This window comes from Nicotiana tabacum, chromosome 6, assembly GCF_000715075.1.
Source record: "Nicotiana tabacum cultivar K326 chromosome 6, ASM71507v2, whole genome shotgun sequence".
Classification (NCBI taxonomy): domain Eukaryota; kingdom Viridiplantae; phylum Streptophyta; class Magnoliopsida; order Solanales; family Solanaceae; genus Nicotiana; species Nicotiana tabacum.
Window position 1 is genome coordinate 153,569,917 of NC_134085.1, and position 20,989 is coordinate 153,590,905.

A 20,989-nucleotide genomic window follows, 5' to 3' on the forward strand; every position below is an offset into this window, starting at 1 on the left:
AAATAACGCACTCTAGAATCACCGGACATGATTTAATTTGAATTAAGAATTTGAATTTGAGAAATGAGAGATGAGTGAAGACTTGAATACTTCAATTTGAGTTTGAGAAATGAGAGAGATTGATGATTTTGTGAGAAAAATGAAAGAATGAGGGAGTATTTATAGTTAAAATGGGAAAAAAGTGTAATTATAAAATGTTTGGGGTTAAAACAAAATTGGGGGGTTAATGGCTATTTTTGCAGGCCAACGGCCATTTTGCTATTTTAGAAATAACAAACGGTTATTTTTGCAGGCCAACGGCCATTTTTTAAATGTTGCAACGGCCAAAAAAAATCGGAATGTCGTTGGGCCCGTTTGAGCCCGTTTAAGACCGGTTGAACCGACCCACTTAGCAGCTGGTCCCGAGCCCAAATGGTCCCGGTCCTCACGGGCTTTTTCCGTGAACCGGCCCACTTAGCAGCCCACCCCACCTAGTCCCGGGTTTAAATGATTAGGCCCGTTTAGGCCCACTACCTATATGGGCTTGCAGGCCCGGGCCTAACCGACCCACATGCGAGCCTTATGTGGGAATATTTGTTTGTTGTTGTTGTTGTTTTCTTATTTTTGGGGATTTTCTATTATTTTTTCGTTTGTCCTTATTTGTCCTTTTATCTTTTGAGTAATTTGAATTAGGGCATAGTTAAGCATACACCACAGCACAAACCATGCAATTCATCAAATCCAAACCCATAGCTCATTCTTGCTTCAACTTCACACGCTCACTCTCCGATTTTTCAACTCTCTCCAACCTCTTACAAGGACGCATTTCCCATAATCACCTTCTACAAATCCACGCTCGGGTTTTCCGTATTGGTGCTCACCAAGACAAACTCATCGCCACCCGCCTTATTGGTCAATACCCATCAAATATTTCCCTCCGAGTACTTCACGGCCAGTTAAAAGAACCCAATCTTTTCCCCTTCAACGCCATTATCAGGGTTCTTAGTGAAGAGGGAAATTTCGCTGACGCATTCGTGGTTTTTAACAAGTTAAGATATCAGTCCCTTTTGCCTAATCAGTTGACCTTTTCGTTCCTTCTTAAAGCTTGTTCTCGTTCCGGGAATTCATATTATGTTCAACAGGTTCATTCCCTTGTTCTAAAGTTGCGTCTTGGTGATGACTCATCTGTCTTTAAAGGGTTGTTAAGCGTTTATGCTAGGAGTTTGAGAGATTTGCATTCTGCGCGTAAGCTGTTTGATGAAATGCCTGAGAAGGATGTTATTTCTTGGACTTGTTTGATTTTTGGGTATGCCAAGTTGGGTTTGTCTGAGGAAGCTTTGTGTCAATTTTTATCTATGGTAAAGAAGAGCTTGATCCCTGAAAATGATACTATGATTAGTGTGTTATCTGCATGTTCGAAACTTGATATGTCGAATATCGAGAAATGGATTGGGAACTTTTTGTATGATTTAGGAAGTTCCGGATGTGACTCTGTTAGAATTGTTCTTGTTTACTTGTATGGAAAGTGGGGAAAGGTTGATAAGAGTCGGGAAATATTTGAACAAATTTCTGGTGATGGGAAGAGAAGTGTGCTTCCTTGGAATGCTATGATAGGCGCATATGTTCAGAATGGCTGTGCGTTAGAGGGTTTAAGTCTTTTCCAGTTGATGATGGAGCTTAATTGTTGTTGCCCCAATCATGTGACAATGGTTAATGTGCTCTCAGCTTGTGCTCAAGTTGGTAATTTGTACCTTGGTTTGTGGGTTCACGAGTACATGAAAGGTAGTAGGCAAAAAGGGTTTTTACTTTCAAATGCAAATCTTGCAACTGCTTTGATAGATATGTACTCTAAATGCGGTAGTTTAGAGAAAGCAGGAGATGTTTTTGACCAATTGGTTGTAAAAGATGTTGTTTCATTCAATGCTATGATCATGGGTCTTGCAATAAATGGTAAAGGCATGGAGGCGTTAAAACTTTTCTCGCAAATGTTAGAGCTTAATTTGCGTCCGAATGCTAGAACATTCCTTGGTTTGCTATGTGCTTGCAGTCACTCAGGTTTGACAGCAGAAGGCCGTCAGATATTTAAGGAAATGAGCCATTGTTTTTGTATTGCTCCTGGATTGGAACATTATGCTAGCTATATTGATCTTCTCGCTCGAGTAGGTTATGTTGAGGAAGCACTTCAAGTTGCTACCTCAATGCCTTTTAAACCCAATAATTTTGTATGGGGAGCTTTGCTTGGTGGCTGCATGCTGCACAACAGATTGGAACTAGCCCAAATTATTTCCTCCATTCTTGTGGAGGTGGACCCTAACAATTCTGCTGGCTATGTGATGTTGTCCAATACATATGCCAGTGATCAACGCTGGAGCGCTATTTCACGACTGAGGCTGTCAATGAAGGAAAAGGGAGTAGCAAAGATGCCAGGATGTAGTTGGATTAACATTGCCGGAGTAGCGCATGAATTTCTGGCTGGGTCCTCCTCACATCCTCAGAATGAAAGCATGCATGGCATATTGCAGGTGTTACTGAAGGAGATGAAGCTAGCAAGTATTTAGACAACTCACAAGCATATTATCATTGAGGAGTTACTATGAGAAGCACACTCTTTCTACCATATGGGTTTGCGGACATAAAGAATGGGCTTGGTGGGATAGAGCTGCATTAAAGATCTCTGTTGTTTAGATAGGATATGCGGACTCTCTGGAAGGCACTAGGCTAGTGGATTCTGTCGCTTGGTTTCATGGGGCTATCTATTTGCAGCATTGACTGTCACAGGTACTCTCTTGGAAATAACTCCTCCATTACACCATTTCATCTCTTTTTAGCAGCTGCTGGTTCCAATAAATGTGGTAGAGCCTTTGTCTTCAGCTGATGCATGATTCTGCTGCGTGATCCTTTAATTTTGTTGCGCTGATACACAGTGGAGTTATTTCTGGACTTCAGATGGCTGCCTTTATGCACTTTTTAGACCAGTAACATCAGGTATATTTTTCATTTTATTTTCCAGTGGGATTGTTTTTAACTTCAATTTATAAACTATGGCCCATACTTCCTGATGCAATTACTAAAACAAATATATTGGTTATGGAAGGATACTTGTTTGAGCTTCCTGATACAGTCAGAACAATTTCGAAAGTCTGCAATGAAGCCTGCAAGTGTGGAGCATTAGTTGCCATCACAGCATCAGATGTATCCTGCATTGAGAGACATTATGAATATGATGATTACTGGTAAAACCTTGTTTTCTATCTTGCATCTGCATAATAGACCTTGAACAACCCCCCCCCCCCCCCACACACACACGCGCGCGCGCGCACACAAGGAAACAAATCCACTCTAACAAAGCAAAAGCAGAAGAAAAGAGAAGAAAAAAATGGAAAACTGGGTTTAGCTCAGTCTTTGATCCTCAATGTAGAAATTGAAGTCCATGCGAATTCATGCTATATAACTATATTGATCAGGCTAAGTCTACTAACGGTTAGCAGTCCGTTGAAATTATCATAAAAACTCAAGTCAGAAACCAAAATTTGTTGCGCAGACATGTACATAGTGATCCTGAATTTTGTTTCTTCTACTATTCCAGTGTTGTTTATCCTTATTAATTGCCACATTTTTCGGTCAGGGAAATCATGGAAAATTATGCAGATATAGTATTTGCGAACAGTGAAGAAGCAAGAGCTAAAATTCCATTTCTGCTACAAGGTACCTGAGCCATTTTGTCCCTTTAGTTTCCATCACAAATGGGCCTAAAGGTTCTTACATTGGTGTGAAGGGGGAGGCTATCTATATTCCTGTCACCATGCCTGTAGATACTTGTGGTGCAGGGGATGCTTATCCATCAGGTATTTTTTTCAGAATATTGAGGGTGTCTCATTTGAAAAGCAGGGGTTCCGTAGCAGCTAAGGTTGCACCTGTAGTGGTAGGGCAACAAGGTACTAGGCATAAGATACGAGATGCAATTGGGTTGGCAGAAGTCATTTTCATCCCATTGCAGGGACCTAATTTTTTGGTCTGATATAGGTCCGATCAGATTTCCAGCTTGTAATACTCAAAAGGTGAGCTTTGACATCGGTTTAGTGGTTATCGCATTAGTTTTATATTCTCACATTCTTCGCTCTAGAGTTTGTACAGTGATATTCATTGTAATTATTCACGTCGTTGGTTTAATCAATAATGGATTCAACAAAAGATTTAAGGAATTTGAACTTGCTTCAGTTTTACATCTTTTTCCTGTGTATGCGGATTGATCTCCGCAATGGTTGGGGTCATTCATGGTTCTATCTTACGATATACCATCAGTATGCTAATCTCATTTTCCAGTCACAGAGCACTGAAATTTGAGTCGCACAATAAAATGTGTAACGCCATCCTTACATTAATAGCATTAGTTAATCCTTACTACAGAGCATTTTCCCTTCGATATTCATCAGATTTTGGGATTGTTGAGGAATGGTAGATGAACTTTCAGTCTGAAAGCCATCTGTACTAGCCTGGTGAGTCAACTGTGTGCTTGTACATCTTAATTATCTCAGTAGACATAATAAGCTCAGTTTTATCAATGGCCAAGCAAGTAAACGAGTTTGGGGCAGTATTTCAGCTTTCCACATTTTTTGGGCGAATCTAGATTATAAGCAGAGACCATAAGTTTTTTTTTGGAAACTTCCAGGAAGCGCGTAGTCAGTATAGCCTCTGCCCTTCAGGTGAGCACTCTGTGCGTATTGGGTAAAATCCCCACTGTGTAATAGCCTGCAAACCACACAGAAAATGTAAATTGTACTAGATAAGCCCTGTGCGACATGCTCAAACCAGAAGACATTGAGGGGATCGGTCTCAGGTCATCTGTATGGATGACCACCCCGAAACCAAATGTTACTAAGACTTTTGCGTAAAGGAGCGAATGCTTTCACTATTAACCATTGTACATAAATCAAAATAGACGTGACAAATGCTGTCGCAACCATAGAGTAGGCTATGTAATTTAAACAATGTTATTTATAACCTATCATCCTACTTAAATTAATCGACAAAAAATTGGGGGAACTTCAATAATTCCGTCAACAACAAGGAGATTTTTGTAATTAATAAAGACACGACAATATATTGTTCTTAATTAATCATCGTTGATAATTAAATAAATAAAGAAATCTAATATTTCATCAACTGCAAGAGAGGATTATATAATTAAAAAAAAAACATTTTTTTTTGCAACAATCACTGTTCATAAATAAAAAGAGAAAAAAGAAAATGAGGGGAAACCTTAAAAAAATCTAGTTCGGACCACCGCGCCAAACACCGTACCTGAAATGTTTAAGGACACGGTGGAGAAATCTATCTTTTTCACAGTGATAAAAATAAATATCATCGCTCTTCGAAGAGATTAAGGAGTTACCAAATAACTGCCAGTCAATAACTACTCCTCTCATTTGCTTCTTTCGGCTATTGTAAAAGATTTAGCGTGAGATTTGTTTCCTGATCTGAAGTTGTAATTTTTTCTTTTCAAGGATAAGACATACTTTCACTATCTTTATTTCCCCATTTTCCTGTATTTGCTTTCTTATTTTGGGGGTTTTCTGGGTTCACTTTCTTTAGGGTTTTGAATTGATATTCCCTTTTAGCACTAGCTGGTTAAGTTTCTGTAGCTTTTATCTTTGTTTTTCGCCCTTTCCGTTGAGTGATTTGAATTAGGGCATCGAGCTTGGTGAAAAGTCGAATTTACTGAAGGTGTTCTTTCATTTGAGCACGTATTTTGATGGGTCCAGAGCTCATTAAGTAAAAAGATCCAATTTTAAACGTTCTCCCTCTTGTTTTTAATCAAAAAAGTTCCTACTTTTAAGTGGTTATTCGCGCCTTTGTACTCTTAGTCCTACTTTTACCTCTTTTGGGTAATTTATTCGGATAGGTGTAATCTGGAAGAGTGTATATCTTGTTGTTCTTTTTGTATGTCAAATCCCTCCATTTTATATGTTTTTTGGTGGTTTTGAGCATATTGGGTCTGTTTCTTCATGGATTTCATGGGAGAAGCTAGTTTTGCTGGAGGGAATATGATCCCCGATAGCACTTCTAATGGTAGTGGCTTCGACAATTGGGGTCCTGGTTTTTCTGACCAGGCTGTTTGGGCTACTGAGGATGATTATAGAGATTGGAACACGGGCCCCTCCTCCGAAACCCCTTCCAGTTCCAATCGATCTGGGAGTGAGCCTCCCCATAAGAAGTCACGGAGCTCACAGGGTGCAGATTCACATGTTACTAGTCGCTCCAAAGCAATTGGAAAGATGTTCTTCAAAACTAAATTGTGTTGCAAGTTCCGCGCTGGGGTGTGCCCTTATATTAATAATTGTAACTTTGCTCATGGTATAGAGGAGCTGCGCAAGCCGCCTCCTAATTGGCAAGAGATAGTGGCTGAACATGAAAGTGAGCACGGAGGAGGAGGAGGAGTTATGTTGGAATCAAGAGAAGAGCACCAGATACCAACTGTGAGTTCTCCTGAGTTGCGTATTGAGACACAAAGGTCCTTTAAAGGGAGGCATTGCAAGAAGTTCTACACTGAAGAAGGATGTCCTTATGGAGATACTTGCACTTTCCTTCACGATGAACAGTCTCGAGCTAGAGAGAGTGTTGCAATAAGTGTGACTCCCACTGTTGGTGGATTTGGTAATAATGCTGCTGGAGCAAACCTGAAGCCTTCAAACTGGAAGACAAGAATTTGTAATAAGTGGGAAACCACTGGTTATTGCCCTTTTGGCAGCAAGTGTCATTTTGCTCATGGAGCAGCAGGTATGAATGCATCTTTTGCTTATTTTGTTGGTATAGGAGTTGTGATTTTACTGTATAGAGAGAGTGCTGCAAGTTGATGCTTGTCGATTTCTATTTCTCTCTGGATATTAATCTGCTTGGTTAAATTGTGGTTTGGTGTAAAATGCTCATCACACAAGATGTGTCATAATGTTAAGATGGATTTGTGGTGATACACGTTTAGACAAGATTATAAATAATCACATAAAAAATGTACAAGTAGCACATATAGATGATAAATCGAGGGAAAGTCGTTCTTGATTTATTAAAAAAGAAAAAAATAAGAGGGAGAAAAAGTCAGTTGGCATGGTTTAGCCATGTTTTTTGTAGACCTATGTTGCTCGGATACAGGTAAGTATATCCCTTACGAGTGCGGATATCTCATACGAGTGTGGATTTAGAGGTTAGGATTCGTCATGGTCTAAATTTTAACATACGGGGTTATGGATCTAGGTGCCTAGATAAGTGATGGCATTCATCTAAAAATAATTCAAAATTAAAATAGAGCTACGAGAATATTCTGTGGAAAACTTGCATGCAGCTTGTATAGTGTAGTAATTATGTCTTTTATTAGTTATCAAGTTGTGGGCAGCTAGACACACTCGAAGATTGCGGGATTTCTTCATTCTCCCACAATTTATACAATAAAGTAGTAAACTAGATATTAAAATATAATTAATGTAATTAAAAAAACTAGACATAAAGCGATTTTTTTTACTTTTGATCCAAGAATCACGTGACTATTGATCTTACTCCATGTTTGTCTTTGGTAATTAAAAATGAGTAAAGTACTCCTTATGTTCCAACTTATGTGACGTAGTTTTATTCGTCAGCGAGTTTAAGAAAGAAAGACTTGCAACTTTTGGTCTTAAACATGTCGCAATATTTTTGTGGCTACAAGACCGTTGAAATTTGTGCGTTAAATATGCTATAACATTTGTATGCCTATTGAAGCTTCTTATTGAAGGGCTGTTTGGTTACAGGGATTAGGAGGGTTGTCCCACTATAAAGTTTGGGATTATAATATTCCAGTGTTTGATTGTAGGTGTTAGCTAAAACCAGGATAAAATTTATACCAAAATCATGGGATTATCCATCCCATATGGGTATATGGTGGGATTATCTAACCTAGTTATTATCCTGGTTATGATCTAGGGATAACCTGGTTTTGAACCAAACAACCTCTTAGGTAAAATTAGAAGTTTATAGTTAAGTTGTTTCCAAATATAGAAAGATGTCATTCTTTTTGAAACAAAATATTAAGGAAATAGTGTCGTATAAAATGGAACAGAGAGATTATGTAACTTGTAATGTAAATGTAAAAATAAGAAACTCAACAACAACAACAACCCAATATAATCCCACTTAGTGGGGTCTAGGGAGGGTAGTGTGTACGCAGACCTTACCCCTACCGTTGGGTAGAGAGGTTGTTTCCAAATAGACCCGCGGCATCCTTCCCTCCAAGAACTTCCCATCTTGCTCTTGGGGAGACTCGAACTAACAATCTCTTGGTTGGAAGTGGAGGTTGCTTACCATCAGAGCAACCCCTCTTGTCCTTAAAGAAAGACAACTTAAAGAAAGTAAATTTGAAATCTTAAAATATAAGATTTATGTTGTCATAAACAGAGGCACACTTGTCTCAACACTTGGTTATTCAAAAATCAGTTAAGTACATAACCACCAAACCAAATTAGAATTTCAATATCCACCAAGAACAATGAACATTTGGACATACCTAATAAAAAACTGACAAGCATATTCAAATTAGACACTTGGTAGCCTACTAGCTTCTACTCATAGCTTTCTTCCTCTATCTGCTGCTAAATTCTAATTAGGGTTCATCTGTTGGTAGTTCAATTAAATTATTAGCAGTTTTGCCGATATCAAAACAATTGCCACCTAAATCAACATCAAAATGAAAATGAATAGAAATATTAGAAGGTTATGGAAAAAGGAAAACCACTTATCATGCTTAATAAATTACTGAAGAAAATATCAGATCAAGGAAATATAGACATACCCAAATACCAATAGTTGCTTGGACCACTTCTATATTGTTCCTTTTTGCGGAGATCAAGCGTAAATTATAATGCATAAGAAGTAAATCTTCATTTCTTGAAATATTTAATTAATTTCTTGTGAATCAATAAATAAGTGATTCAATTCCTTTCACAACAAGAGGATGAAGTTGGCTGCGAATGTAACTCATAAGCCAAGCTTTGCAAAAGTGGAGCAGAGGCAATATGATTTGCGCACCAAGAAAGAGGCTCTTCATACATCATAGCCGCATTCACATGAAGCTTTCTAAAATATCACTCCTAGTACAAAATGCTCCAAGGTACTTGATTCAATTCATTTGAATTTTAATGTGTCTTTGTAAGAATTGATCCTATTCAATGAAATTCTCTATCTTCATTAGGAGCATATCTTCGATTCTATTGCTTTCACATTGAATCCATGATTCATGATAGTACTTTGAAACCAATGAATATGTCATACAATGTAAAGTTATATTACTCTTAGGCCATCTCCAACCTTGCCCCCATCCCCCATAATGGGGGAAATATTTGGAGGAATTTAGCTTCAACCCTCCCCCATTTTTGTCCCCAAAATGGGGGATGAATAATGTTCCCTCAAATATGGGGGTACACTATTCATCTCCCCCATTACTATTCATCACTTTTTTATTATTATTTTATTATTTATTCTTTTAATTTATCTCTTTATATATACCTAATTATGTTTATGTAATGTCTTTACAATATTAATATTATATCTTAACTTTGGTGTATAATTTTGATCAATTAATTTTCGTGCATTTATTATTTTTATGTAGAAATGGCATTAGATGAAAATCACGATTTCAAGAATTTTTATTTCGACATAGAAGAATTAAGGACAAAGATCCTCATTTTGCACTTCGTAATGCATTAATAGATTATTTATGAGAGAATACTAGAGGTTGAAGTTGAATATTTATCTAGTATTTCGAATGAATTTTATCGTTATGTAATATGTATTTAATTAATCTTGTATCACAATGATTTCACTTTTATTTGAATTATTAGTTAATCTATAATAATTGCTTACAAATTATATTATTTAAAATTTTATGGAATTGTTTTAATTTTGGAAATTACAAATTAATAAAAATAAAAGATGGAATTTGTTTAATGGAAATTAAAAAATAAAATTGAAATGAAAGATAATAATATAATATAGAAGAGAGAAGAATATAAAAAAGTTTGGGGAAAAAAATGGGGGAATAGTTGAAGTAAGTTGTCCCCAAAATGGGGAAATCCCCATTTTGGAGACCAAAAATGGGGTGAAGGTTGGAGTTGCCCTTGTTCCACCTAACCACAAGTATTTCTTGAGTTGTGTCAAAAAAATCCGAATGCCCGGTAATGAGATCCTTCCCCTCATGCTCAAAGATAATTATCTTCACTTTCTCATCATTGTGTTCCACATGTCATAAATAAGTTGCAACTTTGGGCAAATAACAACAACAATAACAACCTAGTATAATCCCACAAGTGGGATCTGGTGAGGGTAGTGTATACGCAGACCTTACCCCTACTCTGTGGGGTAGAGAGGCTGTTTGCAATAGATCCTCAGCACAAGAAGAGAAAAAAAGACAATAGAATAGTGACAACAACAGAAGCCATAAAGAAGCAACTTTGGGCGATCAAAGTTGGACATTTTAAAACATGGATACAATTGGTTTTGTAAACTTCAAAAAGTAGTCAATACTACCTCACCATTCATTATAAGAGATTTTTTCCACGTGTTTTAGCTACAACTCTTTTATCTCCCTTATAACGTTTCATTCATCATCCATTACCAATTTTAATGATTTCACTTTGTGAGCACGCGTTACCATAACAATATATGTAGCAAATGTTTTTCAACAACGTGCAATAAACACAAATATGAATGCACCATGTCATGATTCACTACAAAAAATTTCAGATTACTCACTTCACCAATTAACTCCTTTATCTCTCTTATAAAGTGATCACGCCCAACTATACCTTGTAAAAAGGACTATGCGGTCGTTGCAAATATAATTTGGTTTACAAGTCTGGAGTCGAATCCCACAGAGAACTAAGGCTTAGCTACAGTTGTTGCCTATTACTAAGAAGTCAAGCTCGAACAATTCCTAAGTTATAAATATTAAGATTCTTGTATCTAATTAACTAACAAATTAAATTAGTAGATTAACAACTAAAGATACTACGGGTTGGAGAAAAGATTAAGGAGGTTTAGATTTATGATTTCCCCTATTGTCGGAATCCTTTCCGCTACGTTTTCTATAAATTTGCGTAAGTCTTCTCTACCAATCATGAGCACTATGACTGTCGTAACTCTCTCCCGAGTAATTACCACAATTTACTAGACATATTCTCCCGAATTACGCTAGCTGGCATTAAGTGCGGCTCACTCGGATCGCACCAAGGTTTCGTTATCCCTAATCCTACCTTTAAACCCTCCGTATTGATCCCTCATATACATTAGGAGTGATGTTGTTCAACAACTACCTAAATATGCACTCTCTCCCGAGTATTACACACTAAATAGACACAGTTGATTGAGAGCTCTTCAACCAACCACAATAATAACGTAGTTGAACAAATAAAGAAAATACTACAACAAATCTATATTAACGTAACAGGAAAATCATCCTTCAAGAGGTTCCATCAAAACCCTAGATAACAAATTAGCTATTCATAATAGTATGCATAACTACAATACTAGAATTCATAACCAATAATGAGAATATAGGAAGAAGGAAGCGAAAAACTTGTAGAAGAATGCCCCGCCTTGCTCCTAGTGTGTTCTTGCCTCCTTAGGTCGAATCTCCGGTCTCCTTAGCCTCCTTAGGTCTAAATTATGTCCAAACTCGATCTCTCCTCCAAAGTGGCGTTTTTAGGTCTATTTATATGTGTAGGAAAAGACCTAAACGTGTAAGCCAAGTCCTAGTCAAACCAGGAGACAAATGAGGTCTTCAAAACTCAGACTGGACCTGGCCTTAGGCTGGCCTGGCCAGGCTAAAGCCTGGTTCAGCCTGGCCTCTCCTTTTCACTGTTCTCGCGCACACTTTCAACGTTTAAGTATCCCTTTTGCTCTACTTTCATCTCCAATTCACCTACACATAAAATAGACTTCATTACGCGCAAATAAAGTGTATTTTATCAATAAAGCATGTAAAATGCAAGGCACATAATGTACGAAACTATGGAATTATAGTTACACATCATAAAACTTTCATTCATCATCCATCACTATTAAGAAACATGTGTCAATCGTCTGAAATATCTGCTCACTTTGTAAACTGCAATGGATATTAGATTCGATTAGTTAACTGAACAGTCTGAAGAATTTTGTGCCGAATCATGACATGATACATGTTTTTTTTTTTCCACATGCTTTTTCCCCCCTAAAAGCATTCAAATGTGTTTATTGCTAGTTGCTGAGACAAATTTGCTTCACATATTGTTATGAACACTCGTGCTCACAAAGTGATATCATCATTCTTATGATGATGGATGATGAATGGAAACATTATAACTAGATAAAGGAGTTTTAGCTAAAGCACTTCAAATAAAATCTCTTATAATAAATGGTGAGATAGCATTGACTACTTTTTGAAGTTTATGAAACCAATTGTATCAATGTTTAAAGGTGTCGATCTTTGATTGTTCAAAGTTGCATCTTATTTATAATATATGGGATACAATGATTGAGAAAGTGAAGATAATTATCTTTGAGCACGAGGGGAAGGTTCTCATTACCTTTTAATCGGACTCTTTTAATACAATTCAAGAATTACTTGTGGTTGGGTGGAACAATAATACTACTTTGCATTGTATGGCATATTCATTGGCTTTAAAGTATTATAATGGATTCAAATTGAAAGCAATGGAATCCGGAGAGTTGCTCCTAATGAAGATAGAGAATTTCATTGAACAAGATCACATGCTTTCAAAGACACTTTAAAAATTTAAATGAATTGAAGCAGTTATCTCGGAGCATCTTGTAGTGAGAGTGATTATCTTAACGTGTTTTGCATTCACAACTAGATTCGTCCTTTTGTTGTGAAAGGAATTGGAGCACTTATTCATTGATTCACAAGAAATAAATTAACTATTTTAAGAAATGCAGATTTAGTTTTTATGCATTGTTATTTACGCTTGATCTCTCTCAAAAAAAAGGAACAATATATATAGTGATCCAAGCAAGTTTTCGAATCTGGGAATGTCTCTATTTCCATCAATACTTTTATAACCCTAAGTTGGTTAACAATGTGTTCACTGAATAAATAAATGGTATAAATTCCGCTGTAACAGGCAGGAATTTTCTGTTAATGGCAGTAATTCTTTATACCTTAGGTTACTGTTTAGTGTTCTCTCTATAGAGTATCTCATGTCCTACGGCAATAATTTATGCGCAGATTTATTCAGTAAAGATTAAATAGGAACTTGTGTTGTTAGTGTTGAGCGACTTTAGTTAGAACAGGGTGCTGTCTGAAGAAGAGTTGGAATAGTTTTTAGAATTTTAGATATTGTTTTTTCATCCTTTTCTTATCTGGATATTAAATTTTAGACAGGGAAAGTATAAATTTGAGAGAGGTCGGTGCAAAAGGAAAGCAGAGAATGTAGTTTCGGCATTCCATGTCCAGGAGAACAGAATGTGCTTTAATAGTGAACGTGGCCCCTCATTCTTAAATATATGCTAGTCGCTTTTGGATAGTTCTCATACTGTAATAGCTTTGGGTGTTATTACCTGTTCTTTCCCACTGGAATTGGTTGTGGTGGTCTGCATGGATTGCAAAACTAAATTAGAGAATGTAGTTTCACAGTTACTAAATCAGATGCCAATTGAAATGAAAAATGTACTGTAATAAGATACATACGTATAGTGTGTAATAGGAAGTGGGTTTTGGTATGTCATTTATAAATTACATACTCTGCCACTAGACTTGCGGTGCTGAAAGAACCATATGAGTTCCGAAGACCAAGGAAGCAGTTGATTGTTGACTCAACTTGTTGTACTTGGAACTGGTTATGATTTTCTTTCGTTGAAAAAAAAAATGGCTATGATTTCACAGTAGTGAGATCATAGCTTAATACTCATAAATGTCCTGTATAAACTAATTGTTTATAGTCAGAGAATTCTGCATCTGTACAACCTACATCACCAGAGCTTAATACTCATAAATGTCCTGCCAATTTGAACTCTTCTCAAATTTATTTTGTTTCTGGACTTGATATTCGTTGAAAAAAGCGTCATCAATATTACCCTTCCCCACCACAACCCCCCCCCCCCCCTCTTCCCAAAATGGCTATAGCTTTGGGTTCTGGACTTTACACTAAATTCTATTTGGATATTTAATCTGATGCTAATATTAGCCGTCTTCGCCGGGCAGAGTTGCACAAGTATGGTGGAGGGCTTATGGAGATGGAAGGCAAAGATCCTCTATCTACTCCTCCAGACTTGAGGCAGGGAGGGGGTTCTTTAAAAACAACAGAGAGTACGGTGCCCTCAACGATTTCTGCACCTCACACAGATGTTTACCATTTGGGGCCGGGCGTTCAAGTGCAAAGGCCCTCTGGCGTAGTCCAGAGAGCTGGCCATAGGGTCATTCAGAAATGGAAAGGGCCAGATAAAATTAGTAAGATATATGGCGACTGGATTGATGACATAGAGTGAGGAAGTCGTGTTTGCAAACAACTTATCTGTTTATGAAGATACTCTGTAGGCAGGCATAGGTGTGCCCTCGACTAATAGGCATACGAAGAATTTGAGTTCTTTTGTATTTCTTTGAACTGTAACGAGGGCACGCCCAATGTTGTTTTAGAGCTACAAACAAATACAGCTGCTTGTCAGCATGTATTGTCTAATATCTATGTATTCTACTATCCCTGTTTGGGAGAAAAGGAGGAGCAAAGTCTCTGTTGTAGTTCATCCTCTTGAATTTAATTATGGGATTTGCATTGCCTAATGAAATAATAATCTGTATAATGCAAGTTTAGAAGTGATGAGGCAAACTTTAAAATAATCTGCACATCTGTTGTTTCCTTTTTAGATGAACATAACAGTAGTGTTTGAATTATTTTTAGTGCATTTTGAGTAATTTAATGAAACAATCTATGACAAGAAGATTGGACTAGAGGAGTTTACATTAAGTATTGAAAACTCAGCTTAAATATGCAATCTCCAAGTTGTACTTGTATTTTTCTATCTTTTAATCATCCCTTTGGGGGCGATAACCTGTACATTCGTTTCTCTTTCTGAAGATGTATTCAAGCCGAGGCTACAAGTTGGCCACGCAATTGGTACTTAACAATTTTGTTGTACGGGTGTGATGGATGCGTCTATTATTTGCTAATACTGAACTTTAATATATGTAAGTACTAAAATATTATTTATGATCAAACTCTGACTTAATTATTCGTAATATGTGCATTCAAGGGTGTGGTCTAGTGGTCAATAAAATGGACCGAGAACAGGCTACAGGTTTAAATTGCAATGGAAACAAAAAATATTAAGTGACTTGTTCTTATCTGTCAAGCCTATTAGTTGCACAAACTGATCCGGACCGCAATAATTTAAAAAATATATTCGTACTTATGTGTATGTTGATGCTTCTGCTAGTTGTCATGGCAACTTGGGGTTCTTGATGTATGTATGTATGTCGGACTTTGCTTCTACTATTTTTGTTGGCCACTTGAGCTTCTTGGCGTATGTATGTTGCCTTTTAAAATCCTGAAGTAGCCATTGAATACAACACGCGCTGAGAATTTTTTAGGTTTGCGTGTCCAAATTCAATGCCATTTTTTTACTCATCTTTAGCTTTACCAACCTTCCAATTCTTCTTCGTCCTCCCTTCCATTTCCATTTTCCTTATCTTGAATTTAAAGGAAAAAATCGTCTTTAGATTAAAAAGAAATTAAGGAAAATAGTCTTTGCGGACTTGTAAACAACAACAGTCTGCCACGTCAAAATTCTCCCTGCAAAAAGATATACAATTATGTTGCACGTCCACAACAAGCTAATGTATGAAAATTGTTACACTAATTAAATTGTTATGTTACCTTCAACAATTAGGTGATGAAAAGCTGAAAGAGAATTTAAAATAGTAACAACCATTAAGCTATTTGGTCGACAAAAATTAGGATAGTGACTTCCCCACATCCTACTACACTTTATGCAATTATTAGTTATTTCCAATTGATTTTGTGTAAAACAACCAATTCAAGAAAGCTAGACATCTTTGCCACTAAGGGCATCGCTAATCCCTTGCATTATTTTTTTACACCAAAATTGTGTAAATACCAAAATAGTACTGATGAAAACTTTGGGTCCACCAAACTGTATAGTGAACCTGATTCTCTATCAGTTCCCACAGAACACATACAATCAGAGATAAGTAAATGACACAGTAGAGTTTTACATGGAAAACTTCCTGCTCACGGGATTAAAAATTACGACCTACACTCGTAGGATTTCAACTTCACTAACTGAACAAACTTCAGATTACAAACTATTGTAACCTAGGAATTAACCTCTTAATCCCTCACTTACTTGTAATAACTCTATTACAAACCTCTTTGTAATAACTCTATTACAAAGCTCACAACTCGACTAACTCTAGCCAAGACACAAGCACAAGATTTATGATTTTACAAGTGGTTTCCTACACAATGCTTCTATCTAAGCTAAGCAGGAATTACAAGTAGATCACTCTAACAAAGGTACAACACAACTAAGGACATATGGTAACACAATGCTGGAAACTGGTCCTTTGTTCCGTTGTCCTTCGTTCTTGATGCCTTGAAGTCATTTGGAAGATGGCAGCACACTTGAGAGAGAAGCTTGATGATTTTCGGATTGTTCAAGTGTATGTTTTTCCTTTGTTTCATGTTGATAATATCCAATTTATGTCACTTAGATGATGCAAGCAATTATCTGGTACAATGCATGCTCCATAAAGTGACTGTTTCACTATTTGCACTATTACGTGTGTGCAGAGAAATAGTATAGTGACTTTATAGCTATGGGAAGTTGACTTGTACTGTTAGCAATGGAATTGATGTCCATATGTTCCCTCTGCTGTCTCATTGACTCAAGTTGTTGGAACTTGTGTCAGACTTGATACTTGTTGTTCCTGAGCACTTTGAGGATGTGTAACAGGTTCCTCATCTGGTTCTCATCATAAAATTTGTTAGATTATCAAAATACAAGAAGGCATATAACTTATCAATTTTTCCCCTTTTGATGATGACAAACTTATAATCGAAGTTCCCCCTGAGAACTAGATTTCTATACAATTTTTTCTACAAGAAGACTTTTCATTCACCCTGCGAATCTGAGAACTTGTTTCCCCCTCAATTTTTCTTCCCCTTTTTGGCATCATAAAAAGATTAGACACACCCATTATGCAAAAAGAAGTCTAGCAAAGTTAACTCATGCCATATGTATGCATACAACATGGCTAAAAATAGAGCGCAAGAGTATAACATGCATAGCAAAAGATGAGATGCTTATTAATTTGAAAGATAAGAGAACAAAAATAGTAGTACCATTGTTACACAACCATTCACAAAAAAAATAACTTAAAAAGTACCAGTCATAGAAACAACAAAAGAAAGACTAAGGTAGGACATACACCATTCAACTGGACACTGGGAAGGGAACTGTTTTAAAGGGCACTGGAAGGGAGATGTAAGGATGAGGAGGCAAAGGTTTTGAGAAGAATGTCCATTCGAGCATTTGCAGTTACTTGTTCGCTAAGTAGCCGCTCTTTCAAGTGTTCTACCTGTTTTCTGAGATCTGCATTTTATTTGGTGAGGCGAGCAACCTTTGTGCCTTGTGCACTGCTGGAGCTAGGTGCCTCCCGGGCCTGACTAAGCTGCCCTTCAAGAATGACATTATGTGCCTTCAATCTCCTTATCTCCTCATTTGCAACATTCTGAGCATCAATCAACTGAGAGATAGTGGAATTGATGCCAACATCCTCTTTTTTGTTAATACACTCATATTCCTCCAAGGTGGTCTTTGAGAAAGTTTACTTGCGAGTTCCAAATTTTGCTCTTCCCAAAGGGACCTTGAAGAAGTTAAACACTTTAGTGAGTAGGAATCCATAAGGCAAGCCATGATTTTCATCCTTGAATTCCGCCACTTTCTTTATATGCTCAATCATAAGACCATACAAATTGAAGCATCAATGTTTCCATGGGGAACATGTCTGCTTTTGAAGTGATAGAACGCCTTTCTGTGCGTGGAAGCAAGACCTTATTCACCATCTCAAATAGAAGTTGATACACTGGAAGGATGGCCTTCTTGTGCACCCATTTCCCATGTTGCACAACATCATCCTTTAGAATGACACTTCTGAAATTGGAAGAACATGTCCCCTCAATGGATGATATCCCCTTCAGTAGGCACTCCCAAAATATTCCCTAACACACCCTCGTCCATCACAAAATCTATGCCAGTGACCTTCAAGCAAATGTTATCATCTTCCACTATAAACATATCTGCGTAGAAGCTACGCACCTCTTCCTCATACACCTTGGGGCTTTCATTGGTGAACAAGTGTGTCCACTTTTGAAACTTGCAAATGTCAACTAGTTGTCCCATCCCTAACATGTCAACAATGTTAGGAGGAAAAGTTCTGCCACATGGTACCCTCTGCTTCCTAAGGTTTTCACTGCCTTCATCCTTTGACACAATCACTTTGGCCTTCTTGGAGGAACCAGGTTCCTCGGTGTCACCAGCCTTCCTCTTTACCGACTTCCTTAGATTTTTCTCCTTCTTTTCAGACTTCTCAGAAGATTTCTCACCAGACTTCTCTCCCTCGACATTTTTCACTTCCACAATTTTCATAGATGACTATCTCCAAGTTTTGGAATCATAGGTTTCTTAGAGGATTTATGAATTAAGGAAGCAGGTTCCTCATTCACCACTTCATTGTTAACATCAATAGCAAGTGCTAGAGGCACCTCATCCTCATTTCTATCTTCCCCTTTAACCAACCTCCTCCTTTTTTTCTCTTCTTTGTTGTTCTTTAGAACATATTCAAAGGCTTCTTTCTTTTGCAACCTGGTAGTGGGTCTTTTAAGAGTGGGCTCTTTGGGAACAACCATTCCACTTTTAGCAGCAATAAAGCTTGCCACAATTACATTATCATAGTCTTCCTCAATGTTTTTATTTTCATCTTCAGATAGAGACCTCATCTCAAGAATGATAAAGTTCAACGGTTTAGCATCGAAGTGAGGAGAAGAAGCAGGATCAGTACTGACCTGGGGCTCTTTTGAGGAGCAATGCGTTTCATCCCAAGTAGGAGCAAAGTGCTCTTCTTGGGCAAAGGGATCATGTCCTTTTGTTTTTTCCCCAGTAGTACTGAATGGTGCCAAATTTTCAAGGCGCACCAGTTCCCTACCTTTAGCTTTCTGACTTTCATCTTCCCTTTGAGACCCAATGGTCTCATTATCACCCTTATAACCACCAACCAACCCTCCCTCTGCAACAATCAGTAATATGTTCTCAATGGCTTCTTTCTCATTTACCGCCAAAATAGAATCAGACGATGTCGGAAGAACATTACCTGTATGAGTGGCAATATTAAGATCAAAGCTTGGAGCAGGTACTGCTGGACCTTCACCACTGCGAACCACATCTTGTTGGGTTTCAGAACTTTTACCAACTTTCTGACTAGAAACTTCTTGTCCCTCGTCTCCGTCTACTGTTTCGTCTTCTGCTATTTTTTGTGGCGAGGCAGAAGGAGAGGTCGCAACAACGAATCTTTTGGGGTTCTGAGTTTTACGACTACAGTGAGAACCATGAATCGAGTGGGTTAGAGAAGAAACAGTAGGTGGTTGTTGGTCTAGTATGGGGTTTTGACTGGGTAACAGTTCGGACTCGAACTCTCGCCCCACTGCTTTGTGAGAAGAAGACATAGTGGGGATGACACTGGAAGTGTTTGAAATTTCTGGATTCTAGGACATAGTGAAGAGTTGAAGTAAGGACACGGGAATGAGAGAGTTTTCTTTGAGAGAGAAAGGGAATTTTGGCTTTGATAAGGATAGTTGGGAAATAGACATATTTTGGGGTTATCTAGAGGAGGTGAGGGACCGATTACAAACGGGTATGAATTACTGGGTAGATGGGTCGGTTTGTAATCGGTGTGATGTTTGAATTCTAAAGAGATAAGAGAGAGAGAGACAGAAGCATTTAATGACGTGACACTTTTTAAAGCCATTAAAGATGTGCATGAGAGTACAAAGGAACTACAAACCTAATTCAAGGGAACCAGGTTTCCTGATATAATACTCCTCAAATCTATAAAAGTTTCAACATACGCTAAATATAGAGGGTACAAAGGTACCCTCTGCTTCCTAAGGTTTTCTCTGCCTCCATCCTTTGACACAATCACTTTGGCCTTCTTGGAGGAACCAGGTTCCTCGGTGTCACCAGCCTTCCTCTTTACCGACTTCCTTAGATTTTTCTCCTTCTTTTCAGACTTCTCAGAAGATTTCTCACCAGACTTCTCTCCCTCGACATTTTTCACTTCCACAATTTTCATAGATGACTATCTCCAAGTTTTGGAATCATAGGTTTCTTAGAGGATTTATGAATTAAGGAAGCAGGTTCCTCATTCACCACTTCATTGTTAACATCAATAGCAAGTGCTAGAGGCACCTCATCCTCATTTCTATCTTCCCCTTTAACCAACCTCCTCCTTTTTTTCTCTTCTTTGTTGTTCTTTAGAACATATTCAAAGGCTTCTTTCTTTTGCAACCTGGTAGTGGGTCTTTTAAGAGTGGGCTTTTTGGGAACAACCATTCCACTTTTAGCAGCAATAAAGCTTGCCACAATTACATTATCATAGTCTTCCTCAATGTTTTTATTTTCATCTTCAAATAGAGACCTCATCTCAAGAATGATAAAGTTCAACGGTTTAGCATCGAAGTGAGGAGAAGAAGCAGGATCAGTACTGACCTGGGGCTCTTTTGAGGAGCAATGCATTTCATCCCAAGTAGGAGCAAAGTGCTCTTCTTGGGCAAAGGGATCATGTCCTTTTGTTTTTTCCCCAGTAGTACTGAATGGTGCCAAATTTTCAAGGCGCACCAGTTCCCTACCTTTAGCTTTCTGACTTTCATCTTCCCTTTGAGACCCAATGGTCTCATTATCACCCTTATAACCACCAACC

The 20,989-nt window shown here is 37.6% G+C and overlaps 1 protein-coding gene across 5 annotated transcripts; it reads left to right on the forward strand.

Annotated features, from left to right (window-relative positions):
• The first annotated feature begins 684 nt into the window (after positions 1 to 684).
• Positions 685 to 14,745, forward strand: LOC107817850 (zinc finger CCCH domain-containing protein 12-like). 5 transcript variants are annotated; one of them, XM_075255654.1, is made up of 4 exons: positions 685 to 2,757; positions 2,836 to 2,964; positions 3,074 to 3,212; positions 3,605 to 4,170. In XM_075255654.1, the coding sequence occupies exon 1, from the start codon at positions 705 to 707 to the stop codon at positions 2,535 to 2,537; it is 1,833 nt and encodes a 610-aa protein (XP_075111755.1). In that variant the 5' UTR covers positions 685 to 704; the 3' UTR covers positions 2,538 to 2,757; positions 2,836 to 2,964; positions 3,074 to 3,212; positions 3,605 to 4,170. The 5 variants fall into 5 exon arrangements, with proteins under 5 accessions (XP_075111755.1, XP_016499227.1, XP_016499229.1 ...); XM_016643741.2 differs by having other exon boundaries at positions 2,851 to 2,964; XM_016643743.2 differs by having other exon boundaries at positions 2,904 to 2,964.
• The last annotated feature ends 6,244 nt before the right edge of the window (positions 14,746 to 20,989 follow it).

Coding starts and splice junctions, on each gene's coding strand:
- LOC107817850 (XM_016643740.2), top strand. CDS start 705: ATGCAATTCATCAAATCCAAACCCATAGCTCATTCTTGCTTCAACTTC.